Below are 21,584 nucleotides of genomic sequence, written 5' to 3'. Positions count from 1 at the left end.
CCTTGCAATCCTCTGTTATAGAAGGGAGATGACCATTTTGAATACCTTTCTCTGAAGCAGCACTGGGAGTTTTTAGACACATAGAGGCATAGACACATTCTAGGCATGGTTAGTTGGAAGTTCCACTGTCTCCAGTGACAATTACTCTTAGGTAAGCATTCATGGTGTTGCTTCCTTAGACAAGTTCCACAAAAGAAGCTTATGAAAGAAATTATGTCAGCAATGTTTGGGAGGCACACTTAATAATAGATCTATCTTACTCCGTATTATATTAAAAAGTTCTAGCCTTGGTTTATAAGGTATTTGTGGGGCAAACCTTTCTTAAGCAGTAAATACAGAATGTTTTCAAGTGAGCCGTAGTTTTCCTATGTTCACAGACGCAGATTTGAATTCCTTTTTTCATTTTAAACGTTCTCTGAAACAAGGGAAAATCCACTTCTTTAGCACACTCTAATTACCCCCAATTTTATGAAATAGAAGGTGGTTCAAGCTTATTAGCTTTTAACTCATCTTTTCAGGCAGGTACATTCTGTTACCTTGATGAAAAGTTGCTTGCCTGTACATTTGTCTGAGACAGAATTACGGTATATCCACGCACTTCACTATAAAGAATTGTAATGCACTTTAAGAAAGCAGCTAACTACAAGCAAGTCTGTTGTAGATAGTCTTAAGTGTTCTTGGAAATGCCTCTTCTTTCCCCACTGGCAAATAAAACTAAACTTATGCACTCTGCATTGACAGTCAGCAAAGCAACAGACTGCATTTAATGTTTGCCTGTCAACATAAGCCAAGCATATTTTGGGCTTAGGCATAAATAAGTCATGTTCTACATTTCCTTCTGTAAGGCACTGAGCATCTCTCTCTCTCTATCTATCATAAAGTTGGAGTAATTCTCATTTTTAAACATCACTTAGTGTGTTAAAAAGATAAGAATGAATTACTGCTGCTGGGCGGGATGAATCTGTAAGACAACTCTGCCCAGACATCTTGCTTCTGACCTCTGCACCCTGAAATTTTGTTGGAAAAGCTAACAGTTCTGATACCTCTGCCTTTCTGCTAATTCAGGAAAAGCCCAGTCTCCTGGAGAATCTAAAATCCTTAATGTCCAAGCAGCCATTGTGACGGAGGAGCTAGGAGGAACAGGGCTAAGGCTAAACATTAAAAGCCCCACTATAGTTGCAATCGTTTATTGCGGAGTTCTTATTTTGTGGCTGCAAATAGTAAAGCCAAAATAAAGAACAGCTTCAGTGAAAGAATTTGGAGTTATTAATATACAAACATAACTAGAAGGGAGAGAGGGGCATACAGCGTTGTTACTTGGTGGCAAATTCTTTGACCTTGTTCTGGTTGCTCATGCCTCTAGACTCAGGAACTGCTTTGGCTATGTCACTATCTTCTTATTTATCTACACAAGACTAGAATTTACAGCTGGCCATTAACACCTCACAATACAATCTTATATAGCATTACATACCAGTAGGTACCATTAGATGAAGAACGTGCGGCCCTTTAGATGTTGATGGACTACAATTCCCATCATTCCTGGCCATGTTGACTGGGGCTAAAGAAGTTGAAAGTCCAACATCAGAGGGGCAACAAGTTCCCCATCTCTGTTGGTAGGGAATTGAAAGATACTCTGTGAACCTTCAGATGTCTGCTGGACTATAACTCCCATCAACCCGTCATAAGGTTGAATTGTAGTCCAATGGTGTGTGGACGACAGGTTCCCTACCCTTGCTGTAGGCCACTGTGTATTTAGCAGCACTTCTGAGGAAACAAACACAGTGCTCTACTGAGAGTCGTAACTTCAATGGGTATTGATAGCTTTAAATTGAATTTTAAAAATTCAATCCAGTGTATAGGAAACAGCTGCCACAGAATCCAGGTCCAATTAAGACCAGTTCTCAAAACAGATTGAGCTGTAAAAGAATCATGCTGGCACTATTACTTTGGGTGATGACAAACTGAGAACAAGTAACAAAATATTGGGTGTAGTTGCAGAAAGAATAATGGAAAGCTTTTCTATGAAAGTCTCTTTGTTGAAAACTTATTTGCTTCCCTAGTATTTCCACAGCACCTATTCAATTTGCTGAGCTTATGCAACACAAAATAGAGGTTGCCGCCAATTACTCCCAAAAATCTGAGAATAACATTCCGCATACTCTTTTCTGATGTCTCTTCATTCAGTATCAAACTTCCCATCTAATGAAGTGGATCTTCTACATGATTTGGGCCATATAGCTCTTGAATGCAAAGTGCTCCATTTCAAACTATTTTAGTGGCATCTGTTTTTCCTTAGCGACTGGCATGAAGAATTTGTTCATAGAATAATTTGTCCTCAGCCCTCTGGCAACTAGGCTAAACCTCTTCCTTCTGCGTACCAGATTTCCTCAATCTTACATTTAATTACCAGTCAGAAAATGTAAACAAACTTGATTCTACAGTGCAATAAATGGACAATCAAAGAGGTTTTTCTGAAAAAAAATAGTTAATCCTATAATAGCTTAATAATATATCAACAGCCTTATTCAGCAGAGCAAGCTGCCAAGAATCTGCCTAACATGGCTTGTCTTGTAAGTCAGACTGTTCCAGATTACTAATGGTTATATCAGAGCAAATGAAATACATTCAGTGGACAGCCATCACTATACTTAACTCATTGTTATGAAATAATGCTTTGGAAATAAAGTTTTTCCACTCACTCCACTTCATGTGTCTTCAAAACTTCATGTGTCCCAAGATGCCCAATTGCTTTATTTACCTAACCCATCTTCCAGCAATTTGCATCAGCCATGTTTACATCCTTTTCTTAGTCACAAACCGTGCAGCATAAACCATAAGCAAGAATTCTATACAGATCTACCCAAAATAAGTCCCACTGAATTCAGTGCGGCTTTCTCTAGGGTAAGGGGGTAGATGGTTGCAGTCCAAGTCATGTATCCATTTCCATACCCAGGCTTTTCAAGTCAACAGCCTGAATGTTGGGACTGAGTTTTGATTAGCAGGCCCTGATATAGGAGGAAGAAGAAACGGGGGTGGGTGGAAGCTCAGTGGTGGGAACCTGGGTTGGAAAACCTCACCTTTTCACCCCAATGTCAGTTACTTCAGAGCTCCCCCCCCCCCCCAGATTCCTGCAGAGCAGATAGCCTTAGTGGAGGCTGGGGAGGCAGCAGCAACTGAACAGGAAGGTGGTCTTGTCGCCTAGAAGCAGGTACCATCTTTGCAGATGGGAGCAGACTCCCCTCTCCCCAACGGAGTACACATTTGGAATCTGGACATGCATGCAAGGCAAGCAAGTCTCACGAGTGAGTGTACCATGCCCTGCCTTTAAAAGCTTGGTGGCCAAGTCATGGAAACTTGTTGGGGGCATTTACATCACTTGTGTCCAGTTCTGAATGTCTTGCCTTGTTCCTGAATCATGATTCTTGAGCTCTATGTCTGCTGCTACGCCTCTGCTATTACCTGGATAAAGATCCTTTTCTTACACATAAGTAAGAACTTGTGTGTGTGTGTGTGTTGGGTGGGAGCAGGACACTGAATGCAAGAGGAACTGAGAGCAGTTGGCTAGAAGCTGGCACCAGTAATAAAACAACCAGCATGTGCAAGAGCAGCGCATGTAGATACCAACAGCTGGCAAGGAGAAGAGAGGAAAGAATAAGCTTACAATTTTGTTTCGGTTCAAAGAGGCGTAATCTACTCCACCCTCGAATGTGAATATTTCAGATAACCACAACTAGAAGTAAATTTCCCTCTCATTCAAAGGTTTTGCTCATCCCTTCCAGCCCTCAGGCCTTGTGATAAATGTGAGCAATTTCTGAAGTGTTTTGAAGCACAAAAGTGCCCCCAAGGTAATAAAGACACTTGTTCCAATTAGCTTTACTAATAACTTTTACTCCAATATATTGATTGGCCTTGTCAGCCAAACCAGCTTTACGACAAGGCTATATAAGAGAGAACGGACACTTTGTTCTTGGAGGTAGCAGCAGCCAGAGCCCATCAATGGAGGAGGTGAGCTGTTTATCTGGTCCTCCTCCACAGCTGCTGGAATGCTGCCTCCTCTTGAAGAAACTGGCCTTTTTGCACCTTTAGCGGAGACAGGAAGCTTGCAACACTCCACTATCTGCTGGCTGACTGATTAAAAACCCACCTGGGCTCATTCTAGCAGGGGAGTAAGGGCTACATAAAGACGTGGGCCAATGGTGGTGCCACTTTGTGGGGAGGCAAGGGCAAGGGCCACCCTCATAACATCTTCTTTGGGGGTGGCCTTGCCCGAATTGTTGGGAGAGAGACAGGAGAAATGTGCCCATGTTAATTCTCCTCAACCTCTCAGTGGCTTTCAATACAATCAACGATGGTATCCTTCTGGAGCGGTTGTCTGACTCAAGGGTGGGTGGCACCACTTTGCAGTGGTTCTGGTCCTACTTGGATGGTCATTTCCAAGAGTGACGCTTGGGGAGTCAATTGAACATGTGCAAAACGCTCGCTGCCTGTCATAATAATATCAGTGCAGAAAAATCCTTATATACCAGTATCAAGGTTTAATTACTTGAATAAGTGAACACTGCTTTATGTATGTGTGTGAGAGTATATATATATTTAACGGAACCATCTGGCACCTGATGGTCACTACAAAATATCACCACACAAGGTGTGGAAAGCACCCTCTCCATTGCAGAAAGACTCAGTATGATACTGGATAGCCACACGTGGCTGCACAACAGTAGCAGGTTCACTTCTTTGGTTTCATTGACGCAACCACCACACCCACCAATATGGCTGCGACGGTGAAGCCCTGGGCTAGAACACGTGCCCGCATCATCCTCTGGGACTGCAGGGTATTTCCCTTCTTGAAGCAGATGAGTCCATAGGCCAAAACTCCTGCTGTGCCAAGGCATCCTAAAGGGCAGAACAAGAGAAAGAAGGAAATGTGACCATGTTTCCCCGTGAACTGAAAGTCAGGTTTTCATCAAAGAGGTGTAAGTCTAAACATTTTCTGTCAATCTCACTTCCTCCTTGGTAAAATAGTGAATAACCTCACAGGGGGAAACCCCAGCCTCAAGACAAAGATAGTAAAGAATTCTACAAATGGAAAATATTAGGAAGAGGAAGCCCTTCTTCTCTTGGAGACTGTTTCCCAAAGAGGAAATATCTGACCACATATCCCTGGGCAAGTGTGGGTGGGAATCAATGCTGCACGGAACTTCACTACTCTGCTCACCTGAGTGAGGAATACACCTAACACAGTGGTTTTAATACAATTTCAGTTTGAGAATCACTTGACTAAACACAATTCCTTCCTCTAGGTCAGTAGTTCTCAAAGGATATGGCGCACCACACTGGTGTGGCAGGAGAGGATGGCAAATGTGGTGGGAAGATTCAAGGACAATCAAAGAAACATTTAAACATTTCAGTGTTGTGTAGTGTAGTATAGTATAAAAATATATTTTTAATTTGTAGAACATGGATAGATATCTTTTCAAAATGAGAGCAAAAGCATATGAAACTGCAGGCTCACACCTCTCATTGAGTTTGTATACATCCTTAAAGTACGTATGTAAAAGGCTCATTTATAGTTATATTTTAGGAATGATTCATGTTCTTATGTAGCTGCATTGTTTGTTTTCTCCTCCAACAGCTCCCACCTCAACATAATCCACACAACCCAAAATCTAGATTACTGTTCATAGCTTTGTGGCCTCTTAAAAAGTAACACATTAAAACAATTGTTTGTGTACTGCTGCAGTCTACTTCATCAGACACAGAGAGCAGAGCTTTCCAAACTGTGTGTTGCAACACATTAGTGTGTCAGCTGTAGTGTGTAGATGTGTTGCATGAATGCTCCCCTTGCTCCTCCTGGGGCAGGAAAGGGTTTGCTAGTAAAACTGAATTACTGTGTCACGAAATGAACCAAAACTGAATTACTGTGCCACAAAATGACATATGTCCAAAAAGTGTGTCACCAACTAGAAAAGTTTGTAAAGCTCTGACAAAAAAGGTGATCCTCCGTTGTCAGGTACAAGGATCACACACCATGCATCTGATGAAGTGAGTTCTACTCCATGAAAGCTTATAATACAATAAAATTGTGCCACAACTCTTATTCTTTTTTATTTGTTTATCTACTGCATTCATAGCCCACCTTTTTCCTCCAAGGAGTTCAAGGGGCGGCGTACAATGTTCTCCCCCTCCTCAGTGGCGTAGCGTGGGGGGTGCAGGGGGGGCCGGCCGCACCGGGCGCAACATCTGGGGGTTAGGGTTAGGGAGCGCAAATCCACGGGTTAGGGGGCGCAAATCCACGGGTTAGGGGGCGCAAATTACTTGCCTTGCCCCGGGTGCTGACAACCCACGCTACGCCACTGCCCCTCCTCATTTAACCAAAACAACCCTGTGAGGTAGATTGGGCTGAGAGAAGACAGTGACTGGCCCAAGGTCACCCAAGGAGCTTCATGACCAAGCAAGAGATCCAAACCCTTTAACCAAGTTCACCATCTTTCCCTTTTCAACTCCCAATTGTCACCCTGTCTCTGGGCCTAGATGAATACCCCCAACACCAGGGTGGAGAACATTGGAGATTGGTGGAGATTACCCCACCCCTCGCCCTGCCAAGGAAAGTTTCGCAAAAGACATTTCCGTGTGTCAAGTCTGGCTGGTGTCAAAGCCACACTGGGCTGCGGGAGAGAAGCATGGCAGCCTTACTCCTATCAGCTTCCTATCCTCAGGAACTCCTGCTCATCTTTTGCTTTCCCTCTTTCTGTATTTGACCCTTTTTTTCTTTGACCGGTGCTGACCCAAGACATAATTGGCGGGGCCTGGTCTGCAGCAGACGGCGCCCCACCAAGCCCGGGCGACCCCGTTTGACCTGCAAGGAAAAAGCTCTCCCTGTTGAACCAGGGTCCCTGCCTCCCTCCCTTCCGGGTCCCTGGCCTCCCTCTCACCGATGGGCACGAGCGGATTCTCGCGGGTCTTGCGCCGGAACTTGTCCCCGAACCCCTCTTCCGGGTGGTAGGCGGTTGGCGTGAAGCCCTCGATGAAGGGCGGGTTGTTGGGGTCGAAGGGCGGCGGCGCGCTCTGAGCCATGGCCGAACAGGCGCCGGAGGAGGCCACACCACGGGAAAGACGGACAGGCTGCTTCGCGCTAAATTATGCTTTGACCCTCTTCGGCTACCGTACAAACGAGGCGGCGCGCGGTGCCCACTGTAGCCCAATAGCGCTCTCGGATGGGCCGGAACTGCAATACGAGCACGTGTACTTCCCCGCCGCCGCCCGCCGTGTTGCTGGGAGTTGTAGTCCGCCTGACTCCCCTCTCCTACAGGAAAGCAACCCAGTCTACCGAGACCGCAGAACTACGTTTCCCATCGGGCATCGGGGCGACGCTCCCAGAGGCTCGGGCTTCTTCTACCCGTATTAGAAGCCGCGTGTGGCTGGATTGTTGCAGCCGATATTCCGCCGAGTCGCCGCGATGCCGAAAGCCAAAGGGAAGAGCCGGCGGCAAAAGTACAACTATAATGTCGACCGCAAGAAGCAGAACAGGGCTTTCCGCAAGCGCGCGGCGCCCCGTATAAAATGGTGAGTGGCCGGGAATTGGGGTGAAGTGGAGGCTTAGGGGAGAGAGGGCGGCAGAGAGAGAGAGAGAGAGAGGAGCGGGGCTCCTCTGGCCGACCAACTTTCGCGTCTTAGCCGGGTGGGGATGGGGCATGTCGGATCTCAGGAGGGCTCACTCACCCAGGACCGGCCCAAGGCATTTTGGCACCTGAGGTGAACCACAAAATGTTGTGCCCTCTCGGAGGCCCTGCAGAGCCGGATGCCAAAGGAAGAAAAATAGAATTGTAGAATTGGAAGGGACTCCAAGGGTTATCTGGTCCAACCCCTTCAATGCAGGAACTGGCCATCTCTAGCAGCACAGCAGAACCTGCTGACTTCTGCACTGCCACCTTTTTTTTCAGCCTTAGCTAGTCACCGAAGTTAAAGTTGATAAAAGTACAACCCTCCATTTGTTTCATTTTTGCCGTTACTGGCGAGAAAGGCTGTTCTGTAATCCCTTCTACAGTGCCATGCAGGGCTTAGCCTAAGGGTGCATGATGCATCTGTTTGGCTGAAGCTAAGCAGGTCTCATCAGCATCAGGATGGGTGACCACCTGAGAATCCTGTGAATCTTGAACTCCAAGAGGGAAGAAAGGTGGAATATAAACCAACCAACCAACGAAATACAAATAAATAAATGCTGTACGGTGTTTTCTACATATCCTGCCCATGGAAGACAGAATGTTTTTCTGTCATTCGTAATGCTTGGGAGCAATTCTGGAGGGTATTGATTACACCAGATCAAGTACCGTACTGAATTGCCACTGGGCAAAGTTAATGGTACCATAGTTCAAAGACCCTTCCCAAGCTAGACCTATCAGTAAATCAGAATTAAAAGTACTCCTGTGGAACCATGCGATAGTAGACACCTTAAATGTAGTAGCATTCTACCTACTTTCCATGTGTTGAAAGACTGCAGGCATTCCAGGAAACAAACAGGCTTTTAAAATTAATGAAATCAGGCAGAACTGTCTAGAGTAGACAAATGTGGCTAATATTAGTTAGTTGTGTGGCCATTCTTATCAGAGAGGGGAAGAACCCCTTCAAGAATGCATAATATTAATGTATGATTCTTTCCTCCTCTCAACCCCCATCTCTGTCCAGTACCCAAATCCGACATGCCTGGGATAGGACCAAAACTGTAAAGCAGAACCTGGCAGAAATGGGCCTGGCTGTTGATCCAAACAAGGCTATACCTATTCCGAAAACAATGCAACAGGTGAGTAGTGATATGTAGGTAAAGTTTCCAGGTTGGGAATTCAGCCAAAACTGGGTTATCTACCAATTTATAGGTGATGGATGCAGTCCTAGCAAGACAATATGTACAAAGTGGCAGCTGCAGAAATAGCTGGGGAAATTTCTGAGTAAGGAAATGCTATATCTAAGACACAAGGTCTCATGTGGTGTTTGGCTAGACGCAAGGTATGCATGAAAGCAGTTGCTAAAATGTTATTTCAAACCTGTTTGTGAGAACGTAAAAAGGTAGTATTTCAAACTCATTTATGCTTTCCCACTTCACCCTTCATACTAGATACAATGGTCAAAATGATACAGAACTTTCCGAGTCAGGGAAACCACGGGCAAAAAAGTTTGTTTGTTTGCTTGCTTGTTGCATTTATATCTTGCCTTCTTCTCCAGTGAGCTCAAGGTGGCACATATGGTTCTCCTCCTCCTCATTTAATCCACAGAACAACCGTATGAGGAAGTTAGGCTGTGAGGTGGCGATTGACCCAAGGTTACCCAGTGAGCTTTGTGGCCGGGTGGGGGTTTGAACCCTGGTCTCTCAGGTCCTAGGCTGATACTCTAACCACTACACCACAGAGGTTGTATCATTAGAAGTCCTTCAAAACCACCAATGGGTGCTGCATAGATATTTTTTATCTATGTCATTTTAAATTGTTATTGATATTAATGTTGTATTTTTAGTTTTAGATTTTATGATTTATGTGGAAATTGTTTTCCATTTGGTTTTGCATCTTTTGATGTGTTTTATTTATTGTTTATGACTTTTGTTATGTTGGTAATTATGTAAATCTTGGCATGTTGTAAGCCGCCTTGAGCACAGTTCCAACTACGGAAAGGCGGCATACAAATAAAATGAAGATGATGATGGTCAGAAGCACAAATGGTCAGATGGAGAGTTTGGTGAATTCCAAACCTTGGGATGTTTCCATGGTATTTCTGCTGATCTAGTAAAAATCTCCATCTTTCTGTGGCGCCCTTGACGAGGGATATATTTGACACCCCACGAGAGGTGGTGCACTCTCCTTCCTTGGAGGTTTTTAAGCAGAGATTGGAGGGCCATCTGTCATGGATGCTTTAGCTGAGATTTCTCCATTGCAGGGGGTTGGGCTAGACGATCCTCGGGTACCTTCCAACTCTAAGATTCTATGATCCCAACGTTCCTTGGAAGATAAATTGTGTGGGTTTGTGACAGTACTGCAGAATGACTTTCCTAATGATAACTTAATCTAGGGATGCTACCAAAATTTGAGTTACTTAGTAGTCTGAAATGACTGCATTGGTGAAGTACCATTGCATCATGTTTGCCTGAAGGGTTATTGCATTTGCCCTTTTGTGAAAGACAAATCTAGTGAAACTTTGTTATTCGGGTGCTTTTATCTTCTTCAGTTAATATTAATGAGAATGATGAAATTAGAAAAACAAATGGGGTGGTTGGGAATCCTCTTAAGTCCTTAAGGAAAGATGAAAACATGCCAGCTAAGGAATTTATAGAGTTAGGTAGCATTTTAGAGCATACAAAGCAATGCATAATAAACGTATTTGTATAAAACATGATCTACCATGTCTTTTAAAATGCAGATGCTGAAAATGGAAGTGGATGGACAAGAAGCAAATGTGAAAACTGTGCGGAAGCCATATGTACTAAATGGTTGGTAATAGCTTCATATTGGCAATGAATATGTTGGCCTGATGCCTCATAGTGAAACCTTTTTCCTGAACTGTTGTAACTCTAAATCCTGAGAGCAACCATTTATCCTATTCAAATTAAGTGCAGTATTCTGGAGTGTATCAGCTCTCATTGTCAGGAAAACCCTAGTGATATTATGCATAGTCTTTTGTTGTTGTGTGCGGTTTTTATATCTTGGAGGCCACTTCTGTCTGAACCAACCCCCTGCTCCCATCCTCTGTTAGACCCCAAAGGCTGGCCGGCCACAAAAGGATCACGCCGCATGGTGAACTGCTGGTTTGCAAGAGGAAACGTGGGTGACCTCAGTGATCCTACTAGTTGAATCTAGCTGTATTTATTCTGCTCGAAAAAGGCCACAGAGCCCTCTTCTTCACTACCTTTTCTTTTTAACACTTAAAGAGTTGGAATCTGAGGCCAGCCTCCCAGAGAAGAAGTCAGAGACGCTCTCCCGAGATCTTATTGACTATGTCCAGCACATGATCCGGAGCCATGGTGAAAACTACAAGGTAGGCACTCTTTGTTCTAGAAGCTCCACAGTGAATGGTTGCAGCTGCTAGCATTAGAATGTCCAATTTTCAGTATTTCCTGGTTTCTCTGTTTTTTAAAATACAAAAACTGCTGAGCTCACTCAATTCCCTGTTTGCTTCCTCTTTTCATCCATAGTGCTTTTCTGTACCCTGAGCTGAACTCAGCCTACATTTTCTGACTGCACTCCTGTGGTTGTAATTTTCCATTTGCTTTGTGCACAGCCACTTGTTGACTCTTGGTGTACAGTTTACTGCTTGCTTTCTGGGTGTGGGAGGCCTCCTTAAGGCTGAGGTAGCTCATTACAACTTTACTCTTCGCCTCCTAGGCTATGGCACGTGATGAGAAGAACTATTACCAGGACACACCAAAGCAAATAAAGAGGAAAATCAATGTATATAAACGCTTCTACCCCGAGGAATACCAGACCTTTGTTGCCTCTCTGCAGCCAGAGAAGATGGAACAGCAATGATTTTACTCACCAAAGAAATGGGCAGAAGCAGCTGCACCTATATTATTTCAGGTGCTAGTTTGCCCTCAAGTGACTTCTGGTCAGGGACTGAAATGTTGGATTATCTATCATTGTGCCCTTTGAAGAGAGAAGATGGGAAGGTGTTTATGTAGATGGGACTTTGTCTGACCTCTAATTGTTGGAGAGCCCTTGCTTGCACCATCTTAGCTTTGGGATAGATCCTAATTGAAATAAACTTCTTTCCCAAGCCCCGAGTCAGTAACAAAGCACAGCCAAAGGATGTTTCCTGTTCTTGCTGTGTGAGTGACAAGGAGCTTTGCCAAACCATCTGGAGAACAGGTGGGGAAGATTGTCCTAAGGAAATTTTGGTACATCATCCAGCTATGGAAACAAGAAGTCGTGGTAAACCATTGTAATCAAAAGTCAGTATGTTTTCAAGCATTCTTTTATGAAGAGTAAAATATTTCCCTTTATTTAAAAAAAGAAGTTTCTTTTAAAAATTGGTCTCTTACTATGGAAAGGTGTCTCAGTTTCTTGACTTTTTGCAGCTGTAATATTTTAAGTCCTATTTGTATGTATCAGCAGGTCAACCCGTGAGATGACTTTATACAAGTACAATGGAAAGCTGACCTTGGGAAGGCTCCTATGAAAATACACACACACACACAGAGAGAGAGAGACCCCTTAACTGTAATTATGTACATGTATTGGCAGTGGCCTTAACACTCCTTGAGTTCTGCCTTTCTTAACAGCAATAACACATGACGCTGCTGGCCTTGTGATATCTCTAGTTGCATAGAAAACACAACCATATCCCTTACAGCTGAGACAAACCACTCAAGGTTTATTTGATACAGTGTGGGGGGGGGGGAGGCCCATAGTGTAAACAGTTGGTCACCAATTATCCATTTCATACAGGCAAGAGGAACTTAGGGCTAGGAGCCACAGGCACAAACAAAGCTTCCCATAATCTTTGATGGGACAGGAGAGGTGATCAGGTTTTGCAAAAGGAGTGTAGCCCAAGCTCAGGCAATACTGTTTTCCTGCTGTGAGGAAAGGGAACAGGAAGTTGGCATATGTACTGTTTGAGAAAGAGCACACAAGGGTTGGGGTAACTCTGCTTGTAAACACAAGGTCCCTCTGCAGGACTGCCTGGCTGAACACGTAAAACTTTTCCTTTCTCTAGAGGTAAGATTGGCATTTTGTCTGAGAGCAACTTCTTCCACATCACGGGCAGCCCAAACTCTGAGGCCGGCCCTTTGCATGTTCCATCCACACTATCTGATTGTACAGTTTCCAGTTCAGGAGGAATATGGATGATATAGGAATGAGTCCTGAGCCAGGTGACTTGAGATCAAACATAGCACCAAACTGAGAAAGTGATTTGCAGCTTCATTAGCCCTGGGCACAGCAATTCATATTAGGTACCTCAAATTTTCCAGTTCCTTCTGCAGCCTTTCACTGAAATTCACAACTCTTTCTTTCTTCAGAAAGAGATTAAGGGTAGTAATTCACTGGGGGCTAACTTGACTTTGGAAGTTGAGCAAGGACACTTGGAGCAAGGAGCTAGTGCCTCAGAAGCACAATTGGTCCAACATGCTTAGGCTAAGGAAATGGCTGTAATTCAAGGGCATCTAGTATGTTGGAGAGGGATCAGCTAAGCCATCAAGTTGCTTATCAGGTATGATAGATTTTATTGCACTAATAAGTAGCATTTAAAGCCCTAACAGCCATCAGGGACACCTCAACAGAATAGCTGCTTGCACATGCTCTGCTGAGATGCTCCTTTAACACCCACTCTCAGACTAGCCCTCATGGCAGTTTGAGACGGTACATCCTGTTCCCCGCTAATTGCAGTGAGGATTTAATAGTATTTCATAGGGGCACAGTCAATCCCCAGCTTCTCAAAAGGGCAGTGAGGGATGAGGTATTCCAGCCTGCACAGGGCAGACTTTTCCTATAGACCTGCTGTGTCGAGTCTTGAAGACAAAGTGATAGTTCTTAGTGCAAATATTGACAGTGCCATTCCCTAGGACTTTCAGCACCCGATGCCAGCAGCCACCCCCAAGACTACTGTATTATCCCCACGGTCAGTATATTTTGCCCCTGTTTTAGCCAAGGTCTCGATGGTTATATTGGTGGTAAGGCTTCTTTCCAGAAGGGGGTTTAGTAAACACCTAAAAAATTCTTTTGAGGACCTGGAAAGCCTGTGTCTCTGAGGATAAGATCTCAAGAAGCTAAGAGGAAGCTAAGAGTTGGCTCCATGTGGCTTGAATATCCTAGAGATGTTGAAGAACCTTCAGACCTGAGCCAGGAGTTCGAGCAGCAGGTTCTTCAGGTGGAGAACACTGTTTGTGGTGGTCAGGCCAGCATCAGTAGCACTTGTGGGCAGGAGAAAGAATTCCCTTTGATGTTTCAGGGTGTTCAGTGCCAGCTCCTCGTGCAATTCTGCCACACTCAGCGCATCACTCTTGTCCTAGAGTGGATATAGATCACAGGTTGAACAAATGACATCCCTTCCCCACCCATCCTTAAGAGAATGTATTTAAGCACACTTTTAAATCTACTTTCACTCGTTCTCAGACAAGAATCCATGTGAAAAGGAGAGCTGGGAAGGAGACAGTTATACTTGACATTAAATGCTGATGACAACACCATAAGCTATCCAATATACTTAGTCATGTCAGTACAAGCAAATGATATACAGAAGATGTCAAGCGCACAGACAAGATCTACATTGCAGGGGGTTGGACTAGATGGCTCTTGGGGGTCCCTTCCATCTCTGCACGTCCAGGGTTCCATCTCCAGATCAGTGGTGGGGAACTAGGCTGAAGGTGGCCCTCTGGGCATCTCCATCTGGCCCTTGGAACTCTTCCCCAAGACACATCTCTCACCAGCCCTGCTCTTCACCTTCCTTGTGTGCATTTGCCTGGCTAGAATGTTATCATTGGACTGTGATAACGCCTCTTGCTTGCCTGGCTGGAGGATGGAAAGATGTGTGTGTAAACATAAACACTGCTAACCTTTGTGTGGCCTACTATACAAAAGATAACTTCTGCATTGCTTACTATATATCCGTTAACATGGCCAGTTTTGCCTCTGGCCCCAACTCCACTCAAGCGCACAGAGAGAGACACAAAGACCCATCTTTCCCTTGCGGCAGGCAGGTCTGGAGAGTTGGAATGACTCCTCCCCTCTAGAGATGGTGTTGCAAGTTGAGGATCCTGCTTGTCTCCAGCAGGAGGAGTCATCCCTATCAGGAATGGTGTCCTGCTCCATCTGGTAAAATGTTCCTCTGCCTTGCTCTAGTCTAGACTCAGTCTTTCTCAACTTTGGATTCCCAGAAGTTGTTGGACTACAACTCCCATCATTTCTAACCAGAATGGCCAGTGAAAGAAGAGGCCCACCTGTTTGTTAGCGAGAACTATCAGAGGCAACTGAGGGTCCTCTGCTAGCAGGCCATGGAGCTCCTGTCGGGCAGTGTGGAGGCGCAGGCCATCTGCAGAGTCCACTACAAACACTAGGACATGGGCTTTGCTGAGGTAGTGGTTCCAGTACGAACGTAGATTCTGGCTGCCACCAACTGAGACACAAAAAGGACCAAAAATAAAAACCATACATGTTGAGTATATGGCATGTTTTCGGCACCCATCCACTGCCGAAGAAAACAGGTGCATGGAACACTCAGTTCTGTTTTAGGCACATAGAGCTTCTAGTAAAACCCTCCCCCCCCAAAAGTATTTGTGATGCAATGGCACAGAGAGAATTCCTTGCACATTTCTCTCACAGCAATGATACAAGGCCACTTACAAAGTTCTCCCACTGTCCCAGACTGCCTTGCTTCCAGGAGGCTATGGTAGGACTTACCCTCCAGGAGGTCCATCTGGAGCCCATTGGCCTGTAGTTGTGCTGAGTTGAAGCCCTGAGTGGGTGCTATGTGCATCTTGGCTTCTGTGCTGCAGATATAGTGGATAATGCTGCTTTTTCCAGCCCCATCCAAACCAAGGACCAAAACCTGATACTCACAGGAAGGTGGCTGAAAAGAGAAGAAAAGCTTCGAGGCACAGCAGTAGAACAGCTGCAGGAGGGCCTTTCATGACTGGCAGCCTCACCTGTGGCTATTTCCCAAGTCTGCAAAACCAGACTTCATGTTTGGGTTGTGTGTAAAGCTGTTATTGTTAGGCTGTTGGGGAAGGTCACTTAGAGATGAAAGAGATGGATAGCCTTGCACTGTTAGATGCAGTTGCAACAAATGTTCTTAGATTAAGCATCCAAACAAGGAAGATACCAGCCAAATTGAAGATCAAGCTATTTTGTGTACTATACACAAACCTATGTAACCTATGGAGCAAATGTTCTTAGATTAAGCATCCAAAACCAATATACTTGATCCTGATTCTGTCTTCTGAAGCACTAGCTACCTCTCCCAGTTTGATGTCAACTGCAAATTTGATGAGCATCCCCTCAAATCCTTCATCCAAGTTGTTTATAAAGACCATTGGCCCAGGACAGATCCCTGCAGTCGGCCCCCCATTTATCATTTTTTTCCAGGATGACAAACAACCATTAACAAGTACTCTTTGAGTTGAGTCAGCTAACCATCTACAAATCCACCCAACAATTACTCCACTAGTCCACATTTTACCAGCTTCCTTGCAAGAATAGGGGGAGGGGGGCTTTGTCAAAAGTCTGAAGCACTATGTCCGCAGCATTCCCCTGATCCACCAAGCTTGTACCTCTATCCTCTATGAAAAATGAAATGAAATTCTTCTGGCATGACCTGTTTTTGAGAAACTCATGCGGGGTCTTAGGAATCACGGCATCCTTTCCCAAGTGCTCATGGACAGGACTGTTGAATTATCTGTTCTAGGACCTTTCCTGGAATCACGACCCCATCTGCCACATCTGACCAGTCCCCCTAAGGCAAAGGACTGATCTGGATGGATCCAAACATATTCCTTCCTTTTAGCAACTGAGCTGCAATTGTCCCAGGGGGAGGCTGACAGAGTAGCACTGGCCTTGAGTATAGGGCGCTCCCAGCCTCCACCCATCTTACCTCATCGCCTCCGGGTGCCTTGCGCCCCAGCTCCGCTTCCAGCTGCTGCTCCCAGCGCCCCCTCCAGCCGATGCAGCTGTCGTTGACGTCTCGGAAGTAGATCTTCCAGGCGATGAAAAGGAGGGAGCCCAGGGCGGCCACCGCTGCGCCCAGCGCCAGGCTCAGGTGTCTGATGGCGCCAGCAGGAGCCATTGGCGAAGGAACCGGACTGAAACAACTTCCAATCAGGCGGAGAGGTAACTGCAACAACACCAGCAGCGCCTCACTCCGAATGAACCCGCACAGAAAAGTCCCCTGCAGCCTCCTGGGCTTGCCTTAAATCCGTATGCTTCCTTATTTCGCAAGTTAGCAACCTGGGTTGAAGAGGCTTGTGTACTAGCAAGTGCAGCGATCCACAGCAGATGCGCCCAGCTGACCAACAACAGCCTCTGTGCGTGCGCGCGCGCTGCTGACTCAGTCTAAGCAGCCAGAGAATTTCCCGGCCGGTGGCAGCATCAGCCCCAGCAAACTGCGGACGGAGTCCGGCTGACGTCACTCCCGGCCTTAAAGGGGACATGCTCTGTCTCTCCACCTAGTTAGATTCCCCGGGAGCGGGCGGTGGGTGACAGAGAAAGAGAAAATGCATTGCTGAGCGTAATATTGCCTTACACCAAGGCGGAATTCTCACTATTGCTGGATTGAGACTGCCGTTATACCTGACCGCTGGTCATGCTGCCTGGGAATACAGTAATGGGAGCTTGGGTCCAATGACATCTGTAGGGCCACAAGTCCCCCTACCCATGTCCAGGGCTGGCCCACCCATGAGGCACGGCGAGGCAATTGCCTCTAGTGGCAGGATCCACAGGGGCAGCAGATCTGGATGCAGATCTTTAATTCCACCTTGTTCTTGCGGTATAACTTCACTCACCTTTTCTTCCCTGGTGGGGAGGTGCCATTTTGTGGTCCACCCCAGAGGCCAAAATGTCTCAGACCAACCTTGCTCATGCCTCATACCAAGATGACAGGACATTTTGCATGCAGAATGTCCTGGGTTTCATCTTTGGCATCTCCAGGTAGAGCAAAGGGAGAAGAAGCTTGCCTGAAACCCTGAAGAGCTGCCTCTGGTCAGTGTAGACAGTACTAACCTAGATGGACCAAATGGTCTGAGGGTTTGTCCATGCCCAAGCAAAATGCAGATTGGAACTGGTCTGCCTCTGAGGCACCGCCATGAAAATCATGTTGGTGGCATCCTGTTCTCACAGTGGCCAAACAGATGCCTGGCACACAGGACCTGAACACAAGAGCATTCTCCCCTCCTGCGGTTTCCAGCAATCAGTATTCAGAGGCAAGTTGGATAAAGCTGGGCAGGTGTGATTTTTTAACTGTATTTAAAGACATGCCACAGTCTAGGACTCCTGCCCGAAAGAAGTATCAATTCTCAGGGCAAGTGGATCATCGGAATGGGTAAAAGTAATATCACATAGGGGTCCAGGGAGAAGGTAGACTGATGATTCTTATCTGGAAGCCCCGTGTTCCTGCTATGTATATGAAGCTAGTTAACTTTTGTAAACCACCTTGGGAGGGCTTGATATTGAAAGACAGCACATAACTGGTATTGTAGATAAACAAATATTGAAGGGCAGGGAAAACATCTGAAGGGGGGAACTTTCTTTTTTTGTAAATGTTTTATATTATTATTTCATTTTAAAATGTACATAAAACAAAGAGAACAATGATAACAAAAGACAAAAATTAAAAGATGAAAAAGAATTGGGGGGGGGGGAGATTTCTGAGGAACCATATTGTCTTGAGGGGAAGAGAGAATAAGAGAGAATAAAAGAGAAACAGCTCCTGCCCACAACAGCCAGGATAGGGACTTGATCTCAGACCCCTCTCTTCATTCCATTGTAACACTGTATTATTATTAGTGTTTCTTATTAAACTCTGAGCAGCCTCTGAGAAGTGTGCCATGATTCCTAAAGGTATATTTAATAAAGGAGTCATGGTACTGAATAACTATCCAGCCCGTTGCGGAAGAAAAGCACCATTTCTGTGGGAGGGAATAAATTGCCATTTTCAGAATTATTTCCATCTCTCTTCTCTGACATATTTGCATTAAAAAATAAAGGCAACAGCATTATTTGCTGGAACTGCAGTGTCAAGCAGATACCTTGCCTAACAACAATCCTTTGATGATTCAGGACACTCAGTAAATTCTGACTTTCCCAAAGGTCACAAAACAATACTGCAATATGTGTGCAGTTTCCTTTGTTTTCTGTATGGGGTTATTCGGATGCAACCCAACCCTGCTTTCAAGGGCTTCTCTGCAGCTATAAGTGCTAAAGCTCAATGGAAAGTGGCTGTTGCCCTCTCCCCTGGCCCATGTACTCTAGACTATGGACCTTCTGAGTTATTTTCTCTCTTTATCCTGAAACCCTTTAAAGAAAATCTAAATGAGAAAGAGTTAAGATTGTTAGTATGCATAGTTACTGAATTGTCTTAAACTTGTTAAATTAGTACTCACCTTTTGCATCTGTTTTGTTTTACTTTTAATTTGTATTTTCAAAAAAGGTTTGATAGATAGATAGAGGCTACTAACCCTGAACATGTTCTACCTCCACTGTCAAAGGCAGTATGCTTTGGAATACAGGTTGAATATTAGTACCTTCATATGAATCCTTGTGAGCCCTACACAAATGTTTGCAAGGTTCCAGTTTCACTCTTCTTCTAAAAACAACAACGTTACTTCTAAAGTTCCTACTTTTTTCTTTGTGCTGTACAGAGATTAAAAGACAAACCAGCCCCTTGCCTTCAAGCTCACAAACTAACAGACATCATACAAAAGGAAAACGTAATGGGGAGGGAAGAGGAAAACAAGAAGAAAGGCATAACTTATTGAAGTTATATAATTGTTCTGGACAGTTCCCCCCTCCCCTGCCTTTAAGTACACATGCATACCAGGGCTTGGCAAAAGTTGCCCCTGCCACATCTCACCAAACTTTCGTCTGCTGCAAAGAGGTGTGTGGGTGTGCATGTGTCAGGGACTTTGGGGTGGGGGCAAATTACAGCCTTGAAATGTGGCTTCAAGGTCTGTAATTTGATTTGTAACTAAATTGCTTCTGTATTACAGGAATACACTGGCAATTCAGCAACGTTACGCAAAACTAGAGCACAAAATCACAATTCCCATCGTTTCATAACAGGCCTTCCAAGCATGACTAGCCTGGTGGAAAGGAGAGAACCAGCAGGACATGATTATATCTAGATATAAATACTATAGGAAGAACAGGGAAGACATACTGGAGTTGGTGTTGCTCTGGTTGTTAAAGAAAGCATCAAATTAGCAAGCCAGAAATCCCCAAAGGTGCAGATTCCTCAAAAGCACTGTGGAAATTACAGGCTGGTTGGCTTAACATCTGCCTTGGGGAAACTGGTGGGAGGTATTGTTCAAGATAAAACAACCAATCACATAGGTAAAAAAGGTAAAGGACCCCTGGATGGTTAAGTCTAGTCAAAGGCGACTACGGGGTTGCGGCACTCATCTCGCTTTCAGGCCGAGGGAGTCGGCGTTTGTCCACAGACAGCTTTCCAGATCATGTGGCCAGCATGACTAAACCACGTTTAGTGCAACGGAACACTGTGACCGGTCATCTAGAACAAGCTGTGCTGAAGCAGAGTCAGCATGAGTTCTGCAAGAGTAAGGCCTGTTTTATTAACCTATTAGTTATTTGAGAGTGTCAACAACCATATAGATAGAGGTGATCCAGTTGACACAGTGTACTTGGGATATTCACAAAGCTTTTGAGAAGGTACCTCACCAATGACTGCTTAGTAAGCAGATACAGGGCAAGAGGAATACGTATTATTGATTAGAAATTGGTTACATAACAGAATGCAAAAAGCAGGAGTAAATAGATAGCTGTCTTGATGGAGGGATGTAGAAAGTGGAGTCCTCCAAGGATCAGTATTGGGACTTGTGCTTTTTAACTTTTTTTAAAAAAAAAGATCTAGAGTTAGGGGTGAGCAGTGAGGTGGACAAGTTTGCTGATGATACTAAATTGTTCAGTCATTAAAACAAAGAAGGATTGCAACGAGCGTCCAAAGGACATCTTCAAACTGTGTGAATGGGTGGTAAAATGGCAAGTGCAATTCAATGTAAATAAGTGTGAACTCATGCATGCTGGGCCCCCAAATCCTATTTAACCTATACACTTATGGAGTCAGAACTGGTGATGACTAACCAGGAAAAAGAGTGAACAACTCAATGAAGAAGCTGACACAGTGTGTGGCAGCGGTAAAAATAAAATAAAAAAAAATATCATGGTAGGAATTATTAGGAAAGGAATTGAAAATAAAACTGCCGATACAAGTACAAATCTATGGTGCAACTGCCCCTGGAACACTGTGTACAGCTCTGATTGCCTCACCTCAAAAAAGGTTATTTTCGAGCTGGAAAGGTTTCAGAAAGGTGGAACCACAATGATCCGAGGGATGGAGCAATACCCTTATGAGAAAAGGCTGCTGCATTTGGGGCTTTTTAGAGGTGACATGATAGAAAGATACAGTGCCTTTTTCTGGGGGGACACAGGGGTACACATACCCCAGACATTTTGTGAATCTAAGTTTGGCCTCATTGAGGGGCAATATTTCAATATGAGTAGGAAAATGAGAGTACCCCTAAACATTTCATTTTTAGAAAAAAGCACTAGAAAGATATAAAATTATGCATGGCATGGAGAAAACGAACAATTTTTCTCCATTTCTAGTAACACTAGAACTCGTGGACATACAATGTAGCTGAATGTTGGAAGATTCAGGACAAAAGGTACTTTTTCTTCACACAGCACAAACTATGGAACTCGCTCCCACAGGAGGCACTGATGACAATCGACGTGGACGTCTTTAAAAGAGGATTAGACAGATTCATAGAGAACAAGGCTACTGTATATCAATGCATGCACGACCCCTGCGCTCTGCCCATCTCCGTTGCCCGTAAGCTTCTGAATACCAATTGCTAAGTTCCCTCAGCATTCGCCTCT

At 44.7% G+C, this 21,584-nt stretch overlaps 3 protein-coding genes across 4 annotated transcripts; 1 reads left to right on the top strand and 2 right to left on the bottom strand.

The window, feature by feature from the left end:
- Positions 1–3,870: 3,870 nt before the first annotated feature.
- On the bottom strand, positions 3,871–7,206 carry HIGD2A (HIG1 hypoxia inducible domain family member 2A). Its single transcript, XM_083488576.1, has 2 exons — positions 6,936–7,206; positions 3,871–4,896 (listed from the first exon to the last, which is right to left on the bottom strand). Exons 1-2 carry the CDS (start codon positions 7,075–7,077, stop codon positions 4,730–4,732), a joined length of 309 nt encoding a protein of 102 aa, XP_083344702.1. The 5' UTR covers positions 7,078–7,206; the 3' UTR covers positions 3,871–4,729.
- Positions 7,207–7,357: 151 nt separating this feature from the next.
- On the top strand, positions 7,358–12,030 carry NOP16 (NOP16 nucleolar protein). Its single transcript, XM_083488557.1, has 5 exons — positions 7,358–7,566; positions 8,686–8,800; positions 10,405–10,474; positions 10,913–11,019; positions 11,367–12,030. Exons 1-5 carry the CDS (start codon positions 7,460–7,462, stop codon positions 11,508–11,510), a joined length of 543 nt encoding a protein of 180 aa, XP_083344683.1. The 5' UTR covers positions 7,358–7,459; the 3' UTR covers positions 11,511–12,030.
- Positions 12,031–12,334: 304 nt separating this feature from the next.
- Positions 12,335–21,493, bottom strand: ARL10 (ARF like GTPase 10). Of its 2 annotated transcripts, XM_083488539.1 has the most exons (5): positions 19,292–21,493; positions 16,567–18,964; positions 15,378–15,546; positions 14,918–15,093; positions 12,335–13,986 (listed from the first exon to the last, which is right to left on the bottom strand). In XM_083488539.1, exons 2-5 carry the CDS (start codon positions 16,756–16,758, stop codon positions 13,810–13,812), a joined length of 714 nt encoding a protein of 237 aa, XP_083344665.1. In that variant the 5' UTR covers positions 16,759–18,964; positions 19,292–21,493; the 3' UTR covers positions 12,335–13,809. The 2 variants fall into 2 exon arrangements, with proteins under 2 accessions (XP_083344665.1, XP_083344664.1); XM_083488538.1 differs by having other exon boundaries at positions 16,567–21,493.
- Positions 21,494–21,584: the final 91 nt, after the last annotated feature.

This window comes from Podarcis liolepis, assembly GCF_965112155.1.
Source record: "Podarcis liolepis genome assembly, chromosome: 2".
Taxonomy (NCBI): domain Eukaryota; kingdom Metazoa; phylum Chordata; class Lepidosauria; order Squamata; family Lacertidae; genus Podarcis; species Podarcis liolepis.
The sequence above is the reverse complement of the archived record's forward strand: the minus strand, read 5'-3'. Positions and strand labels throughout refer to the sequence as shown.

What these genes read in the sequence shown, in the direction of transcription:
- HIGD2A (XM_083488576.1), bottom strand. Translation starts at nt 7,077, where the DNA reads ATGGCTCAGAGCGCGCCGCCGCCCTTCGACCCCAACAACCCGCCCTTC. An exon ending in GAATCCGCTCGTGCCCATCG is followed by an intron (nt 4,897 to 6,935) that starts GTGAGAGGGAGG and finishes TCTGCCCTTTAG; the next exon opens with GATGCCTTGGCACAGCAGGA.
- ARL10 (XM_083488538.1), bottom strand. Translation starts at nt 16,758, where the DNA reads ATGGCTCCTGCTGGCGCCATCAGACACCTGAGCCTGGCGCTGGGCGCA. An exon ending in AGGCACCCGGAGGCGATGAG is followed by an intron (nt 15,547 to 16,566) that starts GTAAGATGGGTG and finishes TTCTCTTTTCAG; the next exon opens with CCACCTTCCTGTGAGTATCA. An exon ending in CCAGATGGACCTCCTGGAGG is followed by an intron (nt 15,094 to 15,377) that starts GTAAGTCCTACC and finishes TTTGTGTCTCAG; the next exon opens with TTGGTGGCAGCCAGAATCTA.
- NOP16 (XM_083488557.1), top strand. Translation starts at nt 7,460, where the DNA reads ATGCCGAAAGCCAAAGGGAAGAGCCGGCGGCAAAAGTACAACTATAAT. An exon ending in GCGGCGCCCCGTATAAAATG is followed by an intron (nt 7,567 to 8,685) that starts GTGAGTGGCCGG and finishes ATCTCTGTCCAG; the next exon opens with TACCCAAATCCGACATGCCT. An exon ending in GAAGCCATATGTACTAAATG is followed by an intron (nt 10,475 to 10,912) that starts GTTGGTAATAGC and finishes TAACACTTAAAG; the next exon opens with AGTTGGAATCTGAGGCCAGC.